The sequence below is a fragment of the Pomacea canaliculata genome, linkage group LG3 (genome assembly GCF_003073045.1).
Source record: "Pomacea canaliculata isolate SZHN2017 linkage group LG3, ASM307304v1, whole genome shotgun sequence".
In the NCBI taxonomy this organism is placed as follows: domain Eukaryota; kingdom Metazoa; phylum Mollusca; class Gastropoda; order Architaenioglossa; family Ampullariidae; genus Pomacea; species Pomacea canaliculata.
Window position 1 is genome coordinate 15,507,384 of NC_037592.1, and position 24,789 is coordinate 15,532,172.

The following is a 24,789-nucleotide window of genomic DNA, read 5'->3' on the forward strand; positions in this document are numbered from 1 at the left end:
TAGCGGCCACATATCTTGTTTATAGAGCTAGCGGTCGCATATATCTTGTTATAGAGCTAGCGGTCACGTGTATCGTGTGTAAAGCTAGCTGTCGCATATATTTTGCGGGGTGTACTGCATGCTCTGGAATACTTGCATAGCAAAGGTGTCATACATAGTAGTGTGAAGCCTAGCCATGTTTTTATTTCAGCTAGCGGACAGGGGTGTCTCACTGGCCTCCACAATCTCTCTCCACAGTCGTAGGAGGCCAGCGCTTGTGAACAGTCTATGACCAAGCAAATATGCTAATGGTTGCATCCAGTATTTCAATTCGGAAATTCTTGAACAGAATCTGGCTATTTCTCAATGATTGTAAAACTAACCAGATGCTCTTACTTCTAGAATCCGGCTATTTTTCAGCGAGTTCTTTTTTTTTTTTTGAGACCAGCATCCATTATTATTATGTTTGTGTGGTTTTTTTTTTTTTTTAGTAAAACACTTTGAACCCATCTTAAATGGTGGGGAGAAGCGCTATATAAGTAAATACATTTTTATTATTATTAAACTAAACTTAATTCTATAACGAAAGACTCTAAATATTAGTAACAGAAAACATAAGTGTGCCCAAATGTTGCGGGAACTGGAAAACAAATTAAATTTCTCAATTACCTTGGAAAATAATAATCTCAAAACTTCAATCTCAAACGAAAATGGCTTCAGTGTAGAATTACCCATATTATTTGAGGTACAAACAATTTGACAGAAAACATTGGGCTGGAAGATAACAGTATATGCACCTTCTGTGGCAGTAAAAGGGAACAACTGAATACCTTTTTTTGGCGTTGTGAAGTAAAGAGACTATTTTGGATAAACTTAAAAAAAGCAATGGTTGAAAAATGTCCAAAATATTAATCTAATACTAAACGAATCTATTACACTATTTGGATATGATGCAAATTGTAAAACAGACAATACGCTTGAGACTATTCTATTAGAAGCAATTTTTTTTTAATTTACAAATGTAAATTGGAAAAGAAAATTTACATTACTTACTATCAGTGTTTTTCTTCAACTTAATTAAAGATACAAGACTGAAGAATTTAATGCATTTATTACTTGAAACTTTGGGAAATAATAATTCATTGATCTGGTTATTTCAATCTTTTAGCTAGAGAGTAAAAATAGTGTAAAAAGCATTGCTAAAATCAATAAAACGGTATCAGGAAATTGTAACGGAAGGGTGTTTATCAAAACACAACTGAAGCTTTGTCTCATTGTGAGATCTAGTTACATTAGATTTTATATAAAGTATTTTAAGTACTGCAGAACTGGATCTCATGATTACAAATAATGAGTCAGACAACATGGATTGTTTCACATGAGATTGTTTGCTTTATAGCCTAAATATATCTTGTTAGAGGGCTGTAATATACAAAAATCTACGTGGTATTCTTGCGAGCACTCAAGAATAATGTTACTTGCTTAAGCCCACTAAAACTAGTCTGCACTTTAGAAATATGCAACCGGTCCTGTCACTGCTATCCGTTTTTTGGATGTCCGAGCTGCATTGCTGGTCTTTCAAAATATATTGTGGAGTTCAACATATTGATCAGTTTTGAATGGGTCAGAAGACAAAGACAGAGATCAAATTATCCTACATGAATGTGTATCTGTATATGTACCTGTAATGAATGAAATGTTTTTTGAGACAGTTTTATATGACCTTTTGTTTTCTAAGCTATAACACACATTAACACATTAATTACAAGGAACTCACACACACACACACATATATATATTAAAAGAGTGGGTTGATTATAGTCATAGCAACCTCATCATAAATTTCAGTTTTTCAACAAACAATTTTTTTTCTTGTTTAAGCGATGTTACCCTTTTAATTTTTGGTAGATTCTCGTCATGGCCTTACGCAAACAATTATGAAATAAAACTAAAAATCAAAACAAAAACAGAAGCAAAAGCAAAACTGTCGGTAAATAGACCTCATAAGAACGCATGGAAATGAATATTTTTTAGTTATTGCTTTATTTTCATGCATATGAGTATTTAAACCAATAGAACTATTGTAGTCTTTATTCAGTGGACTTCAACATGGGAAATGTGAACATTTCAAGCACACAACGGGCGCCCGTTAAGAGAGGTACTGGTGTGGCTGAGTGCATATCCTATTCACCTGACCCCATAGAAAGGAAAGGCAGCTAGGGAGAATGTATATACATCTCACACAAAAAGGTTGGCTACAAGAACAATGCGGTGTCTAAGACCTCACTCCCAAGCGACGGAAAGTCTTTATAGGGAACTATGTCTTTCTTCACAAGTATAGTAGACCTGCCTCTTTCCTGTACCTTGTGTAGTGGTTCATTCAGAAAAGTATGCCTAGGCATCCTCCTCTTTCACCTCACCAATTTCGTGAATACGTGGATACTATATTAGACTTGCGTTTAGGGTCACATCAGTGCGGAACATGTGCAAACGGTTTGCCAACCACGATGCGCAGTCCATCTTCTCTTCTTTCAGTGACAGGTAACGTTTGTAAGATCCCTCAAGTCTTTTAGCGCTGTCTCCTTGCTTGCGCAGTAAGAAAGACGCCTCAAGAGGATGCAGCAGGGTCTACTTGACACGTTCAGCTATCTCGGAAATATGCCATTCATTTTGTCCTCAAGCTTTTCCGGTTTCCCTGCAGGGATCTATTGCATCCTTTAGTTCATCATCTGCTGGCTTGTTGCCAAACCTTTGTGCACCAAATTACTTTTTTTTAAAAAGACTTTAAAGCTTAGGCACTATAACAGTGAAGGTTTTAAAAGTGTGATGCCAATAGTTCATTCATTCATTTCACTGACTTGGTTGATCTGGTGTTTATGTGTGTCAAAATGGAAATTTCGGTCAGAGGCTTTTTTTTTCACCAAACTTGAATCACAAAGACGCATGTTTTAAAATCAGACAAAAGTTAACGTGCTACAGAATAGGGTTTCATTATTATATTTGAAAATTACAAAGGCAGGGACTGTTTAGATTGTCTCGAAAGGATGTTCGAAATAATTTCTTACCGCATACAGACACACACATTCGAGTGGACAAAGAAAATTCCAGTGAGAGCTAGATTGTTTTAGTGTAAAGGTTTCTTTTCCCCTCTACCATACGTTTACACACATTCACACCTTCCATACCCTTCCCCTCATCCACACACGTGCACTGAAACCACAAAGAGACAGTTCTGTCATGATGACATGAGAGTGATGTCCCTTTGCTTAACCGGCTCGAGTGCAACTGCTCTCCGCCATTTTTGTTATCCTTTGTCTTTCTGCCGATTGCAATAAGAACTGTTCATCTGTGTTTTTGCTTTTCCGCCCATCTCTGTTCAGGATTGCTTTTATGCCTTCGCCAGCTTGTTTTCGACATTATCTATCGTCTCTACTTCGCAAGTTTTACATTTTCTCCTCTTCAAACCACTTCACTACATTTTAGATTCTGGATCTACTGTACGTATGTCGGCATAATGATACCAAAGTATACTGTTTGACACCCTGGGATGGCTTGTGTACTTTCTTGCACTGCTGCTCATGCGAGATTTCTACCAGCAATCTGTGTGCTCGCCAGACATGGACAGCCATGTGTCTACTTGTGTTCGTCGCCGTTTGGACATATTTTACACTTGCACTGGGCGTCTTGAGCTGTGCGCACCATGATTGTCTATCTACTAAGACCGCCCAGCCATGATGTTGATGCAGTGCTGTTGTGGTATGCTCGCGTGCAGCATTCTCTTTTTCTTCGTTGTATTTTTGTCTGTTACGATTTCTCTGTATAATTGTTTGTTGGTTTGTTTGAATGTGTTTTAAAATATTTGTTACCTGAGTCACCATCATCATCATTATCGTCCTCATTAGTTTATTTTTCAGTAGTTTATTTACCATGCAATTTCAGAAAGATTAAAATGTACTCCATTTAAAAGCTGCATCTTGTAGTGCTAGATTGAGGCCTTGTGTACAGTCTAAAAGTCATTTTTGACACCAGTTAATATACTATGATGTGCATATTTAGTGAAGCGTTCTGTCTGGCTGGACACAACCAGTAGTAAGCAAGTTTATTTGAAATGCATAAGTATTTTAATATATTGATTTTGTAAAATGCTTATACACATGTTGCTGTGCACCTATTTAACAGTCTTTAAAAGAACAGCACTGATTTAGTTTATTTGGTGTCAACACGGAAAGGTTTATTCCATCAGTTTTTGTCCACACCATAAACAGCTAACTCGTGTAAATTAGACATTAATAATCTCCGAATTCTGTTTTCCCCCTAAAATTGTAAGTGATCAGAAAATAATGGCTAAGACTCTTTTGAAGTTCCTAGAGGTCACAGAATCGATTTCTGGCGTGGAATGAAGGAAAAGTAAGGTGGAATTATCAACAAACTGTTATTTTCAGAACTTTTTTCAGCTTGATTACTTATTTATGCACAGTACATTAAATAATATTTTTTAAAACTTTGAACAACTGAACGTGCCAGAAGGTGAGACTATTCTGACATGCGAGAAGTAGAGTGGCTGATTTATTTATATTACTACCATCAAATCGAAGATTAAAAGCGTCCGCCTTTTAACAAAATGATTATATCGCGTGGATGCTCAGAAGAAAATGCCATAGACGTAGTTTTCGGCAGATAGAAGTAAATGGAGAATAAATTATATGAGCTGTATATAAAAGATGAAAGCAAAGTACAGGTCATGTACTCCAGTTTACGTCAGAGATGTATGCCAATATCGTGGATGCCAGCTACAAATACTTCTGACTTAGGGTAGATACCCAACGATGTGTAGTTGTTATTTATTCTGCCCCTTCGTTTTCTGTGGGACTGTCACTGACCACCTCAAGTTAGGAACACCTATGTGTCGTAAAAGCGTTAGTGTGTTATGCCTTACATATACTACAGATATGTGGAGGAGTGGGGGGCACATTTTTCTGTTATTTATTTTGTAATGGTCAGGAAACATTTATTCTCAGGTCTCACGTCATTTAGTCTCTAACAACCATAATCACAACAAAATAACGAGCGCTGCGCGACACCTTAACACTGGACTCAGGTCAGCACAAAGATTTGTAAAGCCACTAACTGAACAGCTGGGATATCTTCACTTTCTCCTCCACCTCCTTTTCCAGAACCACTCTCCTTTTTCTTCCTTCTTGTCCTCGTTCAGCTCTCTCCTCTCTCCTCTCATCTCAACACGATTTTTAACGTTTAGGGGGTGTTTGTCGTTACGTCGTCTCACAGATCAGGTCCGCCAAGTCCTTTAGGAAGAAAAAAAAACTTTAAATCTTTGTGATGTGTCTGCTAAGTTTTCCAGACGACAAACGCGGCTTCTTTTGAACTAGCCGCCCTACAGGTCAGACAAAATCAAACTTAGAAATAACCCAGACAGCAAGCAAACCTTCCAAGGCTTCGTCTCCCCTACTGGAACTAAACGATTGCTCAAAACAGACGTATTTTCACTACTAGCCCTCGCTTGAACGCCTCGTGTTTTGCGCACTTCAAAGGCTTCTGTCTGCAAGAGTTGGAAGGAGTGTCTGTATCTGCAGCGCGGGCTCGGATGAATGAAACAAAATCTACATCTCCACAGGTACCGACTTCTTTCATGCTCTTTTTCAATCTAAGGAGAAATGAGAGTTTCCTGACGTTTCTCGAGTTCAAACAAAATAAAATTTTGTTTTCACGCGCGGCCAACATATATTTTCTGCCTAGGTTAAATCCAACATATTGAACGTTTGGTTTCTATGTTCTAGTGTCTATGTTGGTGTGCAAGTATGTGTTTTTTTAACATTCTGTATTCAATATTCACCAAAAATTTGGAATAGTTTATTCGTGATAGACTAGGTTATGCAAGTCTTCGAAAAATTTCTGGTCAGCTCTGAAAGCCTCTTAGTCACTGGTGCGTATTTCGCGAAAATTGAAAGGAGCAATACGAATACTCTTTATGTGTGCTAGTTATTTAGGGACGTGAAAGAAAAAGGGTTGTGTTCAAGTGTTTCCGAGAGGGAACATGAAGGCAGAGTATTAAGCCAGAATACACTGAATAGTGATTAGCCGCACAAACATTGGGGAAAAAGATGGTTGGATGTCACGAAATTTTGTTTCTTTTATTTTTGCACTGAAAGTATTAGAGCTGAAAATATTGAAGTAAATTGTGACAATGGGAGACAGTAGAAGGAAGCCTGGTTATTAAACCGGAAGTCGTAGACTTGAGAAGTATTTTGGACTTTATTGTTGGCTTACACCACTAGTAAAAGATCAGCAGAAGTCCAATGTTATAATATGATTATAAATGATGGAAAATCGCCGCAAATTGGCAAAGAATGTCAGGCTGTGTTACTTTCAGTAATTTAGTGCAGTCTGTAGTGCTAACAACGTAGACATTTTAGTGAATGTAAAGTATTATCAGACTAAACAAGCCAGTTTTCTTTATGTAATAGTGTAATTGAAATTTGTAGGCAGGAAAGCAACAAATGGACGAAACATACTAAGAATTTGTGTGTAGTATTATAGAAGAGTATAACAGCTAACATGAACCATATCACTAAGATCGTGGACGTCGAACATTTCGTAAATTTAGAATTTTAGAGCGCATTTTTGTCTAATATCCAAGACTATTTGAATGAAATGATCTTGAAAGTAAAACATTAGACGAACTGCTTTTATTTCTGTGTGCTACAGACAGTAAGAAACAGAAGAATGCATTTGTCGCTCTTTCCTTTTCCATTAAGTTTTCTGGTAGACAACAGCAGCTGTCCCAGTCGCTGCTTTCATTAAAGCAAGCTATTCCGAGTCCTTGTGGCGCACTGTCTAGAGACAAAAACATGTCTGTGCCAGCGACTGGTCTGTTATTTTTGTGTATCTCCAGACATAATTTGATCTGGCAAACACTGACGTAAGTAAACTGGAATATGTCGAAAAGAAGATTACACTATCGGCGCCGATCGTGAACTGAGATATGAAGATAACAAGAATAAATCACCATGGAGATCAGAAACTAAACAGCCTTGGCGGTCTTTTGCTTCTCAAGCAACTCTGCTCATTCGTTTCTTTCTCTTCCTCTCTCTTAGCCTCTCATCTCCGTCATTCCTTTGTGGTTCATGCAAAAGCCAAACGTATTTTACAGCAGAATTTAGTATTATTTTATGTATAAAATATTTAAACAGATGTTTTCGAAGAAACCATGTGACTGACTTTCTACATTGCGATGCTGATTTTTATTATTCAGTTACTTCTCTAAAGCAGGACGTCTTTCTTTCTTACTGAAAATAACGTGCACATCACTATAATAAGAATTTCTAAGAATCGTGTAAGCCTTTGTTGTACCAACAACTTAGATCGCCATACTGATAACATTATTTGATAAATGTATGAGGGAAAATGGGACTATCTGTTATCCTACGCCCGTCTCGGCTCCTGTTGAAGCGTGCATTGCAATGCAGTTAAATTCATTCACTAGAAATCTGACGTCGATAATCAACAGAGACTAAGCCGTAGCATTCACTGGCCCAGCCACCCGCCACCCCACAGTGTGAGTGACACGACCCGACTGACAACCCGGCTGGCCCACAACCTTGCCGGCTCCCCCGCCCCCCACTCCCCAAACCTTCCCGTCTCCTTTCTCCCCGCCACCCTGCACTAATGCCCATTTAATACCGCCCCCAAAGCATAACAGTCTCATTGGCATAGACATTGTTCCTGGGTGGGGGCCGTTCGCTGGCTCGTACTCTCTCCAGTTTGGCTGGTCTTTAGAAGCTGGGGGCGTACGACTGACTGCTTGCTTACATATCCTAGACGTGGGGAGCGGGGCAGCTAGAGTGTTGAGCGCTATGCCTCGCCGAGTAAAAAGTGAGGCCTTGTGATAGCGGCAGTCCGCTCGTACCACTACTGCTCTTTTCTCCAGTCTCGCTGTAACCGTGTCTACTGTGCTAGTCCCCTCCATTCGCCCGCCTGCCTTACACTCTGCTCTCCTTCCTTCACTACGTGGTTGCACGCGGCGCAAGCTTCGGTTCCTTTTCCTCCTCTTCTTTGCGATTACACTAAACCAGCCGCTCGCACCGGTAGTGGTTGTGGTCGTGGCGACGGCTGCCCGACTAGCGGGAACGTCGTGGTGGTGGTGATGGTAGTGGTGTTAGCAACTGTAACAGCAACTCGTTTGGGGATTCCTTCTAAAAGAACACCTTCCAGAGGGCCCTTACTTTATCCATTGTTAGGTGTGTATGGTTATCCCATCAGCTGAATGGTTTTTGTTGGATTTGTGCCTGTTGTCTAGCTCCATCCCAAGTACCCACGATGCCTGCCAGTGAACAGGAGGGATGTGCACCCAGGATCTGAGCAGCAAAACCTCTGATCGGACATCATTCTCGCTACCATCGTCTCTGTCGTCGGGGCCACAACTGTCACTGGCGAGCTCTGCGCAGAAGCCGATTTACCAGAAGTCGACACCGTGATACCAGGTGGATGTCCACCGGGTGGTCGAGACAAATCGCACATAGCCGCTGCATTACTAAGCCATCGTCCTCGTCTTTTAACTGTGTGAGCCTCGCGCACACAACGGTGACAAACAGGTAAGCCAGTCCGCAGCATGGAGCCCTCAGCATCTACTGCCACAGCTGTAAGACTGTCCGGCACAGCCTGCCAGGGTCACGGGATGTCGATATCACTGCTACTGCTCACCACTCTGTCATGGACTGTGCATTTGGCCATGGCAGCCTCTGCCGCCGTAGCGGGAGGTGAAGGAGCTGACAGACAATACACCTACAACAACGACTACGACACTCATGGCGGGTTTGGCTACGGAGCAGGATATGGGCTAGGAGATCCGTCCTACCTCAGTGACTTCGACGAAGAGTGGGCCAAGATGAGCGGAAGGATTGTGCGACCCAAGTGTGTAGATATTCCAGAAAACCTGACTCTGTGTTACAAGATCGGATATAACAAAATGATGCTTCCCAACATTCTGCAACACGACTCTTTGGCCGAAGTCATTCAACAGGCTAGGTCGTGGGTTCCTCTTATTGGTCTGCAATGCCACAAGGACACCAAAGTATTTCTTTGCTCCTTGTTCTCACCCGTATGCCTGGACCGGCTCATCTACCCATGTCGCAGTCTGTGTGAAAGTGTCCGTGACAACTGCTTGCACAGGATGACGCCCTACGGATTTGATTGGCCGGAGATGTTGCGCTGCTCCCTCTTCCCAGAAGACAATGACCTGTGCATCAAGATTTTAAATGATGTCAAACGTAAGTAAAAATAATTTAGTTTAGCAATAATATTATAACTTAATCTTTTATAGACTTGACGAATTATAAATTGACATAAATAATAAAGCAAGTTGACATCTTGTGAGTGAGGCAAAAATGCATGGTCTCTAGGCAGACAGAAGCAGGGACAGAGATCCAAGAAGTGTAATTGTTATGGCCAAGCGATAGCAACAACAACAAAAAAAAATTTAATAAAACTCTCTGAAGACAGTACATCGAAGTTTCTTCCGTCTGCCGTTAAAAATAATGCGTTTGCATACAAAGACCGAACAGATTAGCAAGCAAGTAACAACAACAGTTCATGGCTTCATCGCCACCGCTTTGCTGAGTTATGTGCCTGAGTATTGCCCCTTTTGATAAGGAGCTTTCAGATCTTCTACATTTAGATATATATGTTTTCAGACCATGGTTAAGCGCTAAGAGATAAAAACAAATACGGTAGTGCATTCATATATCTACGGGACTATTTAACTTGTCTCGCGGAACTAAAACAGCAACTCGAGCATACTTCGGTCCAACTGAGCGGCTGTGTCTCGTGTAGCGAAACGGACGCGAGAGCTGTACAGCAAGAGTAAATCCGATTTACAGTTTAAGAGAAGATGAAAGGTTTTGCTTTTAGAAAAAACTCACCAGGTAGGCTCAAAAGAGAATTCCTTACCCCCTAAAGCGAAGTATTTTCGGGCGTTAGAGTGAAAGAGGTAACAAAGAGCAGACAGGGTGATAGAATAGCATTTCATATACCACAGCTCATTCGCTTCAAATGACAAAAGGGCACATGGCTTTAAGAATGATTTCTAAGAGAATGCATCTCCTGGGTGAGTATGATTTATGAACCGGTAAAGATGTGTTTGTCAAGCCTAGTGCTGCGGGTGACTAGTGAATCAAGACGATGAAAGATTCGGCAGGACGGAAAGAGCCTAAAAGGTCACACAATCTGGTCGTTCTGCCACCTGATGTCCCTTACAGACTACTGCTCACGCGCGAAATTTCTCCGTTTTCTTCCTGTCGCGTGCCTCAGTTCTTTTTTTTATTTTTAGAAAGAAAGCCTTGTACGTGCACAAAAGAAATTCTTTGAGCTTTTGTGTTTACGCTTTAGGTGATTTTATGCATTGACACCAGCTACAGCAAGAAGGATCACGACAGCGGGAGCATTTTGTTCATTTCCATCACATCTGAGAAGAATAGAAAACATAATAAGCGAATGTCCTTCAAAGAAGCCTTCCTTTGAAGCGATGAAACGGAAGCAGCAGCTGCTCCCCCTACCCCACCTTATACCGTGAGACCCATCCATTACAGCTGTCTCAGTTCTTTCTTTTATTTAAAAAATGGACTCTGCTACTTTTGGGCGTTCCATAGGTCACGTTGTTCGAAAGCATAGTCTAAATACAGTAATCAAAATAAATTGTAAAAAAAATATGTTAAAAACCAGTGTTGCAGCTGTGTCTGCTTCTTTACTTTTTAAAATGTGTCTGCCACTTTTTTGAGAGTTCCGTAAGTCACTTTGTTCAAAAGCATAGTCTAAATTGTTCAGTCCAAAGAAATCCTGTAAAAGATACTTATTAAGAGCCGATAGAGGCTGACCCCATTCTCGCCAAACAAAAATGAGTCACGTTTATATTGATATATTGGTTATACTGTGTGGAAATACTCTTTGCAACAAGTAACTTCTTTTGCAGGAAATTTTAATTTACCGAACTATTCGGTAGTTCTTATGCCTCCAGTCTTGTAACAATTTTCTCTCTTAACAAAGAAACAAACAAACAACAAAATACTATTTTTTAATTGTGGGGGAACTTTTGAATTTCAAGATGTAGCCTTTTTCGCGTGTTTTGAAGTTTCACTATGACAGCCGTCATATGGCGGCTAAATCTGTAATTGCAAACTAAGAATTTTCCTTGCATACCAGTACGCTATGATACCCGACGTATGTTGGAGAATGAAAATTTCAAAAATGTCGGTACTCACACCCGCTCTACACTTCACGCACAGTAGTGTTAGACAGTAGTGTACGTGACGTGCATGTGTGCGTGTGTGAGTGAGTGTTTTACATAGAGCTCCATCTTATTATTATCTTAATGGGAGGAGGTAAACATTAAAGGAAAATCAGCAAGCAGTCTCTTCAAATGTCTTTCCTCGTCAAGCACGAATAAAGAAACAAAATGCAGTCAGGTAATCTCGACAGTGACCCAGCAAAGATGAGGTATTTACACACGTGTAGAGCAAAATATGTCATCTGCTCGAACGCTGGACGTTCCATTGAGACTTTATGGTAGGCTAGAGACGTTTCCCATGCGGATACCATTGTTGCTAGGCGACAGAGTCTAGACTTGTTCGGTAGTGAGACGTGGTGGATGAGAAGGCACGGCTGTTAGAGGAATACGTATACCGCCTCCGGCAGTATCGTGTGTGCTCCTACAGCTTGCTTGAAACGACGCGTCCTGGTGTGCAGTATCTATGGCGAGCCAACCCCTTCCTCTCCCTCCCTACCCGATCCTTCTCTCCGTCTTTCTTTCTCCCACCCCCTCTCCGCCGCAAGTAAAACTCTACCAACCAACCAGCCCTTGCTGCTGACGTCGCGTTAAACTTTCTGCCTTTCTTTCTCTCCCCCTTTCCCCTCCACCCCTTCCCCACCCCACCAAAAAAAAAAAAAAAAAAAAGTTGACGCGTGCCTTTGCTTGACGGACATGGACCACGTTCTCGTCTGACAAAAGAACACGAGCCTGGGGTTCAAAGTAGGTTTAGTTTCGCCTGCTTGGTGTTCAGTCGCCTGGCTATTGCCAATGGCACACTAGGTGTGTACATGGTAGCCGGCCAGCCCGCTGCTATCAAGGTCTAATGTCAAAAATTCTCCATTTGATTTATTATCGTACTGCTTCGCTTCGAAAGTACTGTTTGCAGTGACTGATTGATGTATAGCGAAAAGACGAAAAAGATAAAAAGTGGATGCTGTGGTCGAAAATGGGTTTGCCTGGCGACGGGAGCAGCGAAAAGCCCAGTACACTGAACCAATAAGTTTGCATTTTTTGGAGTTAGGAAGCGGAAATAAATGTCTAGTGACTCGAAAACGTGTGTTTATTTAATTTTCATGTGTGTAACATAACTCTCGCTAGTCAAAAATGTGTTACTGGTATTTTTTTCTCGCAAGTATTTATAGCAAAAGCTGCATACGAAGCTTCTGGGATCGCATCCTCCATGTTGTACTTGAACCGAGAAAGCTACACGAGACACGAACAGAAGTAATATTTTTCCCTTTTTTCGACCTGTTTCGTCGTAGTGGTGTTGACAGAACAAACACGAAGCATAAAGAACATTTTTCTTGTACCAAGACAGCATTCACACGTAACTTAAACTTCTTCTCACTGGCCTTCAACGCTTTTGATTTCATTTCAAGTGCTAATCCTAGGAAGGATGTTATGTCAACAAAGTGATAGTAATTTGAGCTAACTTCAAGGGAGAGAACAGTTAGACCCTAGCTGTCTTTATATTCATCCGTCGTGTTCTGCTTTAGTCGCTCAGGCCTTTACACTCCTGTAATCTAAACTTCTACTGCATGCCTGCATGCAACCTTGATCAACACGAACTTCACATTCTCCACCAACGTGGAGTACAGGGCAATCAGTATGAAAGAGAAAGGTCAGTCCTGTGGGGTCAGCTTTGCTAGCGCTATGAAGGAATCTTAGGGCAATGAAAGCAAACGATGTCCACCCATGAGGTTTTATACACTTGCTGCACAGCAGTATCCTGCCTCCCATTCGACATCCGCGATTTGAAAAAAAGTAGGAGGAAATGCAGCTTGCTGACACATCCAAATACTTCATATGCCTGCAAAGGCAAGCTTGTGATTAGTTATGACAGCTCGTGGCCAAAGCCGCTACAGCATTTTCGACAGATGTCTGCCAGTTGTCGGTAAAATAACCCTGCATCCGTCTTCAGTCAGTGGATCTCCTCACAGTTGGACTAGTGTTTCATCATGGTAGACATGCATTATCCCTGTAGATTTTGCCTTACCTCGCTAGTCAGACTATTTTCATTGTTGATTTTGCCTTACCTCGCTAGTCATAGTATTTTTCCCCGTAGATTTTTGTCTCATTCCATAGGTCAGACATGCATTATCCAGGCAGACATGTCATATTCCGTTACACCTGTGACTTATCCCAGCAGACTAAGGCAATATCCCTGTATTTTAGCACTTTATCCCGTTATCCAGAAAGCCTCACGATTTCCTGGGTTTTAGGTTCGTTGTTGATCTTGGCATATCGGTTCGCTTTGCCTGATGCAATCATTTTAACTGGTGGATATTCAATAAATCAAGTGTTGTATTATATGGCAGTTCGAGTAATTGCAAATCTATTACACTAGTGTGTACTCGACCTTGAAGGAATACCCGATACCTTCAATAAGTTCCGATAACAGAAGTCTGAAGCCGGCACAACAAAGCACAAATACATGCCTCGGTGTGCGGATATCATCGTAAGACAAAAATAGGTTACTGAAAAGCATTCATGCTGGAATCAAAAGAATCACTGAAGAAGATTTACAGACACGACACTTGATAGTTTAAACACAGATATGCACTTCATTGCTCTGTCAACATTTGGCCTGCAAGGGAGCAGAACATTTGAATTCATTGTCGAGGGATAGCCAAGCATAAAAGGCAATGCAAGAGTGCTGAAGTATTATAATATTATGCATTTGTGTGTGTGTTTTTGTTTTTTTTTTTCTCGTTTTTGAATGCCAACATGTGTATCTTTTAGAGCTCATCTTAGACATATCTTTAGATATTTTAAATATACGCATATGCAAGAAGTGTACTTAGGTAGCCACCTGCATGTAGTAGCCTTCACTTTCCCCGATACCCAACTGAGTTCCACTCCTAGAAGGCAGTAGACGGTAAAGTTACCCCGCATTTGATTTATGTTCCAAACTAGATGACAGGGACCAAACGGCCTCCCTGTCTAAAGCTGGAACAAACATAGATGCATTCACAGTGAAGCTCCCTCTGCAGGTTCACCCTCCCTTTTCTCTTTCTCAGTGTGGATGGAGACGAGAGTCAGGGAGTGGATGCGCATTGCAGTCGTGCAAAGATGTCTACGTTGGCACAGTCGAAAGTAAATTCTCGTGAAATGAAAGGAGTGTATCAAATTAGTGTTGGAATCCCGCACGCCAACGATTTGTGATGATACAGTAAATTAAGTCGCCTTCAGTAGTGTACATCCACGTTTTATTGCAGGACACGCCTCTTCTCAGTGCGCATGACCTGATGCGTGGCTGAATTATCTGTTGCTTGTAACACCAAGTGAGTGGCGTTAAGGCCTACTCTCGAGCCGTTTCGGTTGGCCTGTGGCAAAAGATAAGTCACTCATAAAACTCGCGAGTGTGCTCGTGCGTGCTTTGATTCCTCCCTGTTCCTGCACCAACACGCGCACGCATGCGCACTTGTCGTGAAGGAATTTTGGTGTGGGTGGCCTTATTCCCGGTTTTGCGATGAAATACATTATTTCATAGTTGTGACTGTACATAAGCTCATGCATGCATGGAGGTATATTTATGTTTGAGTAGGAGTGAAAACATCCGAAATAAATCGGTGTGTGCATGAGTTATTACATGTACCTTAAACTCTGCCTTACTGCCTTACGATAGTTAGACATTCGTCACCTCGGTAGATTTGTGCATTATGCCAATTGACATAAGCATTATCCTTGTATTACTTTCACTAACTAGCTGATTCATCGTAGGATACATTTGCGGATTTATATAGCATCTCCCCACTTTACAGCAAGAGAAAAAGGAAGAAGAGTGTCTTAAAGAAATAAATAACAAATGATTGTTTAGTTGTGCTCACAAAAAGTCTCAGCATGAAAGATGTCTACACTTTATAAATATCATTTATACCAGTCAAAATGATGCAGGCAAAGTCATCGTTGCCTAAAAATTTAAACACAAATTCTGTCGGATCCTGCGCCCCATTTTTCCTCTTCTTTTTTCCTTTCTTTTTTTTTTTTTTTTCTTTTTTCATTCCGTTTGTGAGTTATTCTGTGCACAAGTCACTGCGTGCGTTGCCGAAAATGAAGGCTGTTCGGTCAGGAATAAAGCATAAGTTGTTGACCATCTGTATTTGCGTCAAAGATGAGGCCTTGAAAAGTAGATAAAGTTCAGAATCGCTTGTATTTCAACATCGATAAAGCAGTCACATCGAAACTAATTGGCTGGCCGGTTACCAAGGGAAAAAAAGTTGGCGCAAGGGCATAGTAGGGCGTCTGGGCGAATGTGGGTTGGATGGGCGGGCATGCGAGTAGGTCAGCATGATCTTCAGCGTCTCCCAGTGCATAGAGTTTTGTTCGGTTTATTTTTGAACAAAATTCTAAAGGGAACAAATTTGTTCCAGCGAAAAAAGAAGTAAGAATTATTTGCTGTGTGGTATTGATATGTAACTTTTAAAGCGTAAAAAATAGCTGGTTTTTGGGTGGAGATTTTTTATAAGCACCAAACTGTGGACAAAAAGTGTGTCATTAATTTCCGTTCAGTGTTCGTGCCTGTTGTTAATAAGTATCGAATAGCATTCCAGAAAGTGACTAATACCGTAGACAATATTTAAGGCTACAGTAGAAATGCTGGGTACGGGCATGCTGCTGAATCACCAGTGTTGTAACTATAAGGTGTAGTGTACTGGTGATTTAAAATAAACAAAGCTGCAAACTGGAGGAAATAGAGAAAGGGTAGGTGGATGAAACGATATGTATAGGAGTGGAAGGTGAATATTAAACGGGTATTTTCTACAGCAGTGTTGGGATGTGGGTGGAGGATATGTGAAAGACTTTCAAGCATCTTTACCAGATAATTTTTAACAAGATACGCTCTCATGTTGGAGACACATAGATAATACCCGACAGAGATACTGCTTCAGTAATCTTAACCCTGCAAGCCCCTTTCACAAATAAAGCCTGTGGAATAGCTTAGTTTAGAAATCTTCTTTTTCTTTTTTCAAATCCCCATCTTTTCTCACACATTACTTCCCTTCGAAACTTTTAGCGGACGAGAGGAAAGAAAACCTGACATCGTCCTGAATCTAATGCAAGGTGTGTATTTAAATGCTTTTATGTTTTATCTTCCCATTAATCTGTTTCTCTAAGTCTTAATCACTTGCTCGATTCAACCCTATTGGTGATCGTTGAACACCACTGAAATATATTCATTCTGACAGAACAGTATGATTTAACCAGCACATTTTGCCAGACGCATTCTCTTTCAGTCTCGTCAGTCCAGTCTGTCTTTTGTAGATAATATCATCACATGGTTTACTGGTAGACACTCGTGCAATGTCTCCATAGTTTACAATATTAAATATGATTGTAGTGTGCATATTCTTATATAGATAACTGAGCAGTTACACAATTTGTAGCCATACAAGTTTTATAGTTGGGAAAGGTGGCGAGAGGTTTGGGAAAGCTGAATATGAATTATATTAAAAATTTCCGTTAAGAGACAGCATCATCCAGAGGAGATGTAGCAGCACCTGCACCCAGATGAGTAACATTAAAAGGAAATTACTGTGAATGAATTATTTTACAAAAGAGATAAAACAGTGTCCAGAAGATTACATATGACAACAGATAAACATATTCTTGAGTCTTAAAGCTTTTGAGGAGGGACGGATTTTCGAATTGTAAATGCACTTCATTCGCAGCACCCATGATTGAAAAGAAGGCTGAGGAAAAGCCTAAACACTACGTGTTAGAATGTAATCGTTGTTTCTGGTGTTTTTTGTTTTGTTTTGTTTGATTTTTTTTTCTTTTAGCAAGCGACGGATCTTGCATGCCTCTTGTCCATGAAAATACGAACGAAAATACTGAGCGTCTGTAACTGATGGGTTTTCACTTTTTTGTGTTATTTCTGCGGGCCTCAAACTTTTAATAAGAAATTCCCTCTGCTGTTTACTGAAGGGTTTTTCCCATGCCTGAGCACTTCTACTGAAAATGTCTTTCCTCTGCTCGCGAACCTCTAGCCCACTCTCGTCATCTATCAATCAGCACGAGATCTCGTGGCGTACCGTTTAGCAACAACTTGAAGAATGCAGGGGCCGAGTGAACAGTCGCGCTAACTGGATGCTAAGGCCTAGCAGTCTGCTAAAATGCTGATAAAGTATTAGCGGGTTTGCTGACTTACTAGACTAGCATCCAACTAGCGTGACTCTGCAGCCGGTCCCAGAGCTCCTCACGTGACTCACATAGTTCAGTTAAGGCGGTCGTGCCTAGAATGAAACAATGAAACAAGGGAGCTGCTCCCGCAGATAGGGCATGCTGAAAACATGACATGTCACTTGAGGTAAAGAGCAAAGACAGAGTGTAAGTGACCACAATGGGAGATAGCGTAGACTGAGACAAACTGGGCGGGAAGGGTATTAGTGGATAATTTGATTTCTTTCAACCTTCGTGGTCTTCGCTATACTTCAGTGTCTCTATCTTTTGCCGTCCGCTAGGGGGTTTTCTCCGGGTATCTTCGCTCCTCTATTATTCCTTTCCGGCCAGTCCCCCACCCGCCCTGTCATTCTCAATAGTACAAAATCGCCTCAGTGTTGAAGCATTTTCCTACTAAACCAACCAACTCATTTTAAAAGGTGAGTCAAAGGTCTACCAGTGTGATTATTCGAACATAAGTACTTCTTTTTAGCAGATACCCGTCTTGTATAATGTCAGACCTGTATTTTGGTGTCAGTCTTCTTTCATTCGATTTCTGACAATTGCAGAGTTAAAGGGGCATTAGAAAATAAAATAAATAGCTAATGCCCTCTGATGGTGCCACTATAATACACGTCTATAATATTACGAACTAAGAGGTTCTGCAAAATATTTTGCAGCAAGTGAAATCTTTGTCAAGTTCGTTACTTTACTAACCATTTGTATATGCTGTAAGTGTGCAGTGATTGTTCTGTGCATGTGAGAGACTGCTTATATCCAAGCGTGAGCTCTCGAGAGAGCACCTGAATGAACAATTTTAACTTCCCTCTTTTTCTTGGCTAGCAGTTTGTATGTCTGGATGGTTGTATAGAAATTGAATTCTAGGCGGTTCTTACACTGAAAACATGTGTGCGCTGTAATCAGAATTCAGAATAGAATTATGTACACAGTGGTGTACACAACGTTCGAGTATAAATATAAATGTTGTACACAGAGAACTTTATCTTAATTAATACGGTATATGTGTTGCATGCACAATTTCAACAGTGTATATGTGTAGATTGATGTTTGTGCGTACTTGTTTTGAAACATGTTTGTTCACAATGGACTGTTGCACGTGTCGACAAAGACGCAGTAACTTTCTCTTTCCTTCCCTCTCTGTGTGCCCTCCTGCCTGCCTGTCCGTCGTCTGCCTGCATGATTGGCTGTCTGTGAGAAAAGACAGAGACTGATCACTCTGCTGCCATTGTTTTCTTGGCTGCGCCATCAGGTTCATCCTAACTGCGATTACACAACCAGCCTCCTGCGCGTGCGTTTCTTACCACTCTCGTCTTGTCTGGTGACCCAGGCAACGTCGCCTCGTCCGCTGCACTAGTCGCTGATGCAATTCAACTCTTTACAAGCGTTGTGTGTGCGTGCGCGAGTGTTCTGAAACTTGTTAGTGCAGTGGGTTTGGCATCGCAGCCGTTTATTTTTGTTCTTTAAAAAAAATTAGTTGTTGACGTGAACACACCCATGCAACATTTCTTTCTTCTCGACAGAGGAGATAAAAGTATGCTGTTGAACGAGTCCTTAAAGTTATGAAAGAGTACTTACGGTAGTTTGATGAGAGACTTTACTTATATTTACAATTTTGGGAAAGGCAAACTTTTTTTAAAAACATATCTTTATTGGTTTGATTTATTTCTATCACTTAAAGGGATACTGTCAACCTTCAGGAGATTTACGTTTTTATTTTGTAATTTTACAAAAATTCGGTTTTTTTTTAATATAAGCGTCCAGCTATAAATTGTCTACTGGAAAAGAAGACAGTATTACATACTACGCAGTGTTAGTTTAAAAAGGATAGTTTTAAGCTTGTCAGTGTAGATTCATGTTTGTAGTTCTTGACCAGTGTTGAAAGCCGTCCTAAAGTAGCTATCTACAATATACCTGTTGGCTACTACAGACATTCATAGTTATAGCACGAAAAGAGAAACCAACAGATGACGGCTAATCTGCCGGCTCTATTTTAAGAGAGAAATTCTGACAGAATGGTTAGTACCGGTACTAGACTAAGTCACAAGTCCATACAAATATTTTAGCTGCCGGCGCTAGAGAACGAGAGGCACTCTGACAGAATGGTTAAACTACTGGCGCTAGACAGAGATAGTTCTGATAAAATGGTTAAACCACTGATGACAGAACGTCTGGTCGAAGCCCTCCTCAGCTAATTATAAGCAAGAGCGATGCTATTTTGGGGGCTGTGTGCCGGTGTGCAGTGCGCGTGCAGTGCCGATGAACGATTGCACGAGTAGCATGTGTCATAGTTTCCGAGCCGTTTACCGGCATATAGAGCAGCCGTGGCAGAGCACGCTCTAAAAAGTTAATTGAAGTGCGGTTCGTTTACCAATTGTATTTCCAGACTATACAGACAGACAAGCACTGGAGATGCAGTCTCGATTTTATTCAAACATACTTTCGAGAGGCAAGAACAGATATAAATCTAACTGTGCTTCGGCTCGATTCGCTGTGTAAATGGCGCTCGGCTGCTCCCTTCGAAGACGTCGTCTTCCAAACGATAAGAAAATTGCTCGCAAAAAAAGAAGAAACAATTAAAATGGTGCAACAGACAGTTAAAAGCGCTAGAAAGATTGGATGAAGGAGTCTAAGGCGGTAGGTTTGTAATTGAAGGGGCTTGAAGCAAATGACACGATAATCACATCAAATTTCTAGTGCATGGTGGTGCACCGGCCCTCTGGCCAGAAAGATCCCGACATCTGTACGGCTCCTGCTAAACATAAACGTTGCCTTCTTATGCGCTTAGAATAAACTATAGCAGAGAAATTTTCTGGCACAGGTACCCATGCACGTTGGCACGCACAAGTGTGCACGATCACATTCACGTGCAGTACTACACATATGTTTTCGAGCGAGTGGCTCTTTCCTGTTTGTCCTAGAACGACTGTTTATGCATAGGATAAACACGTTTATCTGCCAAGCATGTGCTTATGCATAGAGTAAACAAGTAAGTTTCCGAAATTTGTGTATACACATAGAAGAAACAAGTCTATCTGCTGAAACGAATGTTTACGTATACACACATTTCTTCTAGACGTGTGTTTGCACATAAACATGTTTATCTGCCGAAAAATGCATCTACGTGTAGAGAAGAAAGCATGTTTATTGGGAGTTCCAGGCGTGTAGCTTCCTTTAACTTTTAAATCGTTATGGCCTTCGGAAAAAAACCCATTTACATAAACAGACACGAACTTCCTACGGGCATGTATGAATTAAGAACATAACACGCTCTTATTAAAGGAGAAATTTTTTACATTCTCTTAAATGGCACAAACATCTACTAATCTATTGTAAATAGTCTCTGGAGGAAAACAAAAATGAAAATATTGTAAATTTACTTTCTACCCTGAGTATCTAATCCACGGTTATCAGTGCATTTGCTGTTCAGTCCTGACTGCAATTTTCCATAATTTCCTCCCCTACTAAAAAGAAGACGTTTCGTCATTTTACCTGCCAGTACTCCGAAGATTATGTGTATTTCAGGTCCATAGTGAAGTCATTAACGCCATTTCTGCATTTGCACATGTAAAATTTACGAAGACCATAACTACACTTACCATTCTTCAAGTTTGCGAAGTTTATTTGGCTCCCTGTCTATATTTTCCCATAATGTTTTACTGATACAGAACAAGAATATTTTTATAAGAAGAATAATATATCAAACTTAATCTGTAATATGTGTATTCAAATACAAAATGTATAAAATGTTATTAATTCATTCATATATTAATTTTTTTCCCCTGGTTGGCATGAACACAAAATGGTGGTATTATCGTAAGGCTTAGGTAACCTGAAGCCTTATGACAAAAGCAATGTTGAATGGTCCACACACAGTGCTGTACCACAATGGTACTTAACGGTCTATGGACCTAAACATTGACTGGCTTACATACAATGCTGATACTAATCGTTGGGGATATAACAGCATGAGAGCCATTTGAGGCGGTCCCTGACAGCAGACTGAGGGGACCTGTTGGCTGTGTATATTTACCAAGGAGCTTTCTTACGCCTCTCTGATTTTGTCCAGGCTGACCCCCTATCGGCCCACGCCGACCCACTTCATAAGCTTTCTGTTTCGAGCATCTGGACCATGGGATTGATGGTGGGTGGTTATAGAGGTGTGGGACAAAAGGTTTTGGAAAGGCTGCAGCTGTCCTCCACTGAATCTCCGCAATTGTGTTCTTGGTCCCTAAATGAGTTCTGGTCATAGTTTCATGGGCGTCATATGGGCACATTTTCCGTTTAACTGTTTTCCCCATATAGAACTTGCCGTGGTATAGCCCTAGTTGCTGGCACGGCATAAAACACAAACAACCAATCATCCCCATATAGAAGTATCGAAATCCTTTTTTGTATATGTTATCTGGTGTTCTTACAAACAGCCATAAATGTGCAGTTATATAATACGTGTGTCTGTGTGCGTACGCTCGGGCTTGCAGGTGTGTGTACATTTTCTGTAGGTTTTGTATTTAGTTGAAAAATATCATCTATGATATGCATTTATAATTTGTGTATGTGTCATATTATCTAATTCGTAACTACAGATCTGAACGGTAAAACAGTGTGTATGTGTCGTGAACTACCTCCAATATTCAATATTCGCCAGTAGTTTCGCCTCATCTTATGGACGAATACACGGGAATTTGAATCTTCAGATTATTTTTCTTATGAATGTAACCGTGACAAGCAGGCCCAACATTCCGGAGGTTTTTTTTTTTGGAGGCTTTGCGAAAGCCTCTGAAAATGGACAACTGCTGGCAGCCGAAATGACTTGCCACACATAAGCTGACATAATAAGGCGGGTTTTGACGGTCATTGTAGTAATTTCCCTCATTTGTCTCCAGTTTTGGATTTCTCTTTCGTGTGAAGGGCTGGCAGGTGGCGTAATGAATCTGTCGCAGACTATTTCTTGACGCTTTTTTTTTGGCTGTAAAGTCGAGCCTGCGGGAGAATATCTTTTTTAAAAGAAAATGGTGACTATTTTATCTTTAAGATCAACTGTTGTTAGCTTCTAATTGTACTCCTTACGCTACCTTTTTAGCTCGCTAAAGCAAAAAATAGTTGTTGATAATAACACTTTTAACGGATTGCTAAGTCGTACCAGTAATGATAAACTCTGCGCTCGTAATAATTGAGAGAAAGAGAGCACTGACTATGATAAATCTTTTATATAAACAAAGTGTGGTGATATGTGTGTGTTTGTGAAAGTAAGTGGGTGGGTGTTTATGTGCGTGTGTGGGATTCTGGTTCATAATTATACAAAAATGATCTAGTCCTCATCGAATTTGGCAGAAAGAATCTTTTCCTCTACTGAAAGGTCTTAGACTATGATTGGTGCACGCTGCTCTAGAGATGTTTATTTTTAATATTTATTTTCTCTGTTAAATTGTGCTCCTGGTGGTTCCATATGGTAAAATACTACGCAGAAGAAATGTCGATATAACACCTACTACACGGAGCAAATTTTGACTGCGTCTTATTTTGAGTGTCAAAAAGACAGAAATAGAGAAGAAGGTGAGTGAGTATCAGAGTCACTAAGAGTCGTATTGATGCTGGCACGACAGAAACTTGTATCTCTTTTCCTTCACCTCAAATATAGTACCCAAGGTAGCCGGACATGATCTGTCAAGTTAGGTAAGGGATAGAATAATAAGAGTACAAACGTTTCACTACCTCTCTTCAATACGAACAGACTGAAACGTGGAAATAGTAGTTTGTGGCACCTGTTCACAGAGCTTACCTTGAGGGCTTTATCATCCCTTCCACTAATAGTCCGAAATCGCCACTAAGGGGAAAGACTTTCTTGTCAAATAAAATCGACCATACCACTCGAAGTCCCGCAAAGTCTCTATGAATAGACTGCGTTTCCCAGTTCTGTAACAGTATTATTACTGAAGTGAGAGAGAGAAGAATGTGAGGAAGGGCGTTATATAGTCCAAGGTGCCATTGACAAAACTTTGAAGTGAGGTAGCCATCATCAAATTGGGTCAAACAAGAACAGTTACTCGTTAATTCGCTAGACTCAGCATGCATTTAACCGTCTGTGTGAACTTTCAAGAGCGGTTCACTTTGTCCTAAAGAGAGGGCCTCGGCCTCAAGAACTTTACCTGGCTTTCAGCGAATCACTTGACCCGAACAGGCACACAGCAGGCTTACCTGTCTGTATTATGCTGTCACCTAGTCTTGGCATGTCTCATCCGAGTGACTGTCAATTAGTGGACAGACGCGCTGGAAGCAAATGCGTTTATTTGTTAAGCGTTTCAGTGTTTTCTTTCAACGAGTCTGTTCTTTTGTTAGCCTCTCACTTCATTCATTCAATTTGTTTGACAGTCTCTGTTCGTCTGCAAAGTTTTCTACCACTGCTTCTTCTTAAAACGCTCAGTTATTTCTTTTGTCTCGCTATTTAAGATAGCATGTTATAAAATAATAGTATGGTTAGTTGTTAACAGCTAAATACTATTTGCTTATTTCACGTTAAACCTGAATGTGACCAAATGTGTTTTCATTCGCTATTTCATTAACTGCATTATTATTTTAATTTTCTGACAGCTGACAACAACTGCACTGCTTGTAAGCAACCCCTTACCTACGAAGCTATCATGGACAACTTCTGCCGCTCACAATGGGGTGAGTTGTACATCTTTCATCTTTGTTCCATACAAAAAAGGCATTCAAAACAATATCTTACTTTTTAATGTTTTTGTTTGTTTGTTCGTAGAGAAGTTTTATTTTTTCCACAAATGGCATAGATTTTTTTTATATTGTCGAGAGTAACTGTCTTTGAATACATTATTGTGTAGTTCTACACTATTTCCTGGGGTCGGGGGAGAAAAGTATCTTTGCAACCACTAGAATTCTTTATTTCGTTTCTAACGTATCATTTGTGTGTGTGGTGTGTGTGTATGTGTTTACTTTGGGTGTGCACTCTCTTGCCCCGGGAAAATACTTTCTGAAAGCGCCATCATTTTCTGCCTTTGGTCTGTTTGTCCAGATTTTAAATAGTTAGTTGAAAGTTTTTTGACTAAGCATTTTTGTTTGATTTAACAGCTTTGTTAAATATTATTTTCAGTCTGAATCATAACATCCTCCTAACAAGAAGACACTCAAATCTTCCAGCCAGCCATTAAAAAACTATACAGTTTGCTCTTTAATTAAAATTTCTCCTTACCCATCATGGAGTGAATGAATAAAATAAAATGTCAATGTTAGTAATAGAAATGTAAAAACAGTGGTAACAACACAACAATAATAACAAGTGTGAGGATTCTAAG

At 40.4% G+C, this 24,789-nt stretch overlaps 1 protein-coding gene across 5 annotated transcripts in view; it reads left to right on the forward strand.

The window, feature by feature from the left end:
• Positions 1–24,789, forward strand: part of LOC112559523 — a 49,249-nt gene that overhangs the window by 16,119 nt on the left and 8,341 nt on the right. For 2 of the 5 annotated variants that reach the window (XM_025230835.1, XM_025230840.1), the window contains exons 2-3: positions 8,294–9,263; positions 24,068–24,145. In XM_025230835.1, the coding sequence (XP_025086620.1) occupies positions 8,606–9,263; positions 24,068–24,145 (736 nt within the window). In that variant the 5' untranslated portion in view covers positions 8,294–8,605. Of the gene's footprint in view, positions 1–3,194; positions 3,736–5,593; positions 5,612–7,717; positions 7,870–8,293; positions 9,264–24,067; positions 24,146–24,789 lie in introns of those variants that run through there. The other 3 variants (XM_025230837.1, XM_025230839.1, XM_025230838.1) reach the window with 3 other exon arrangements.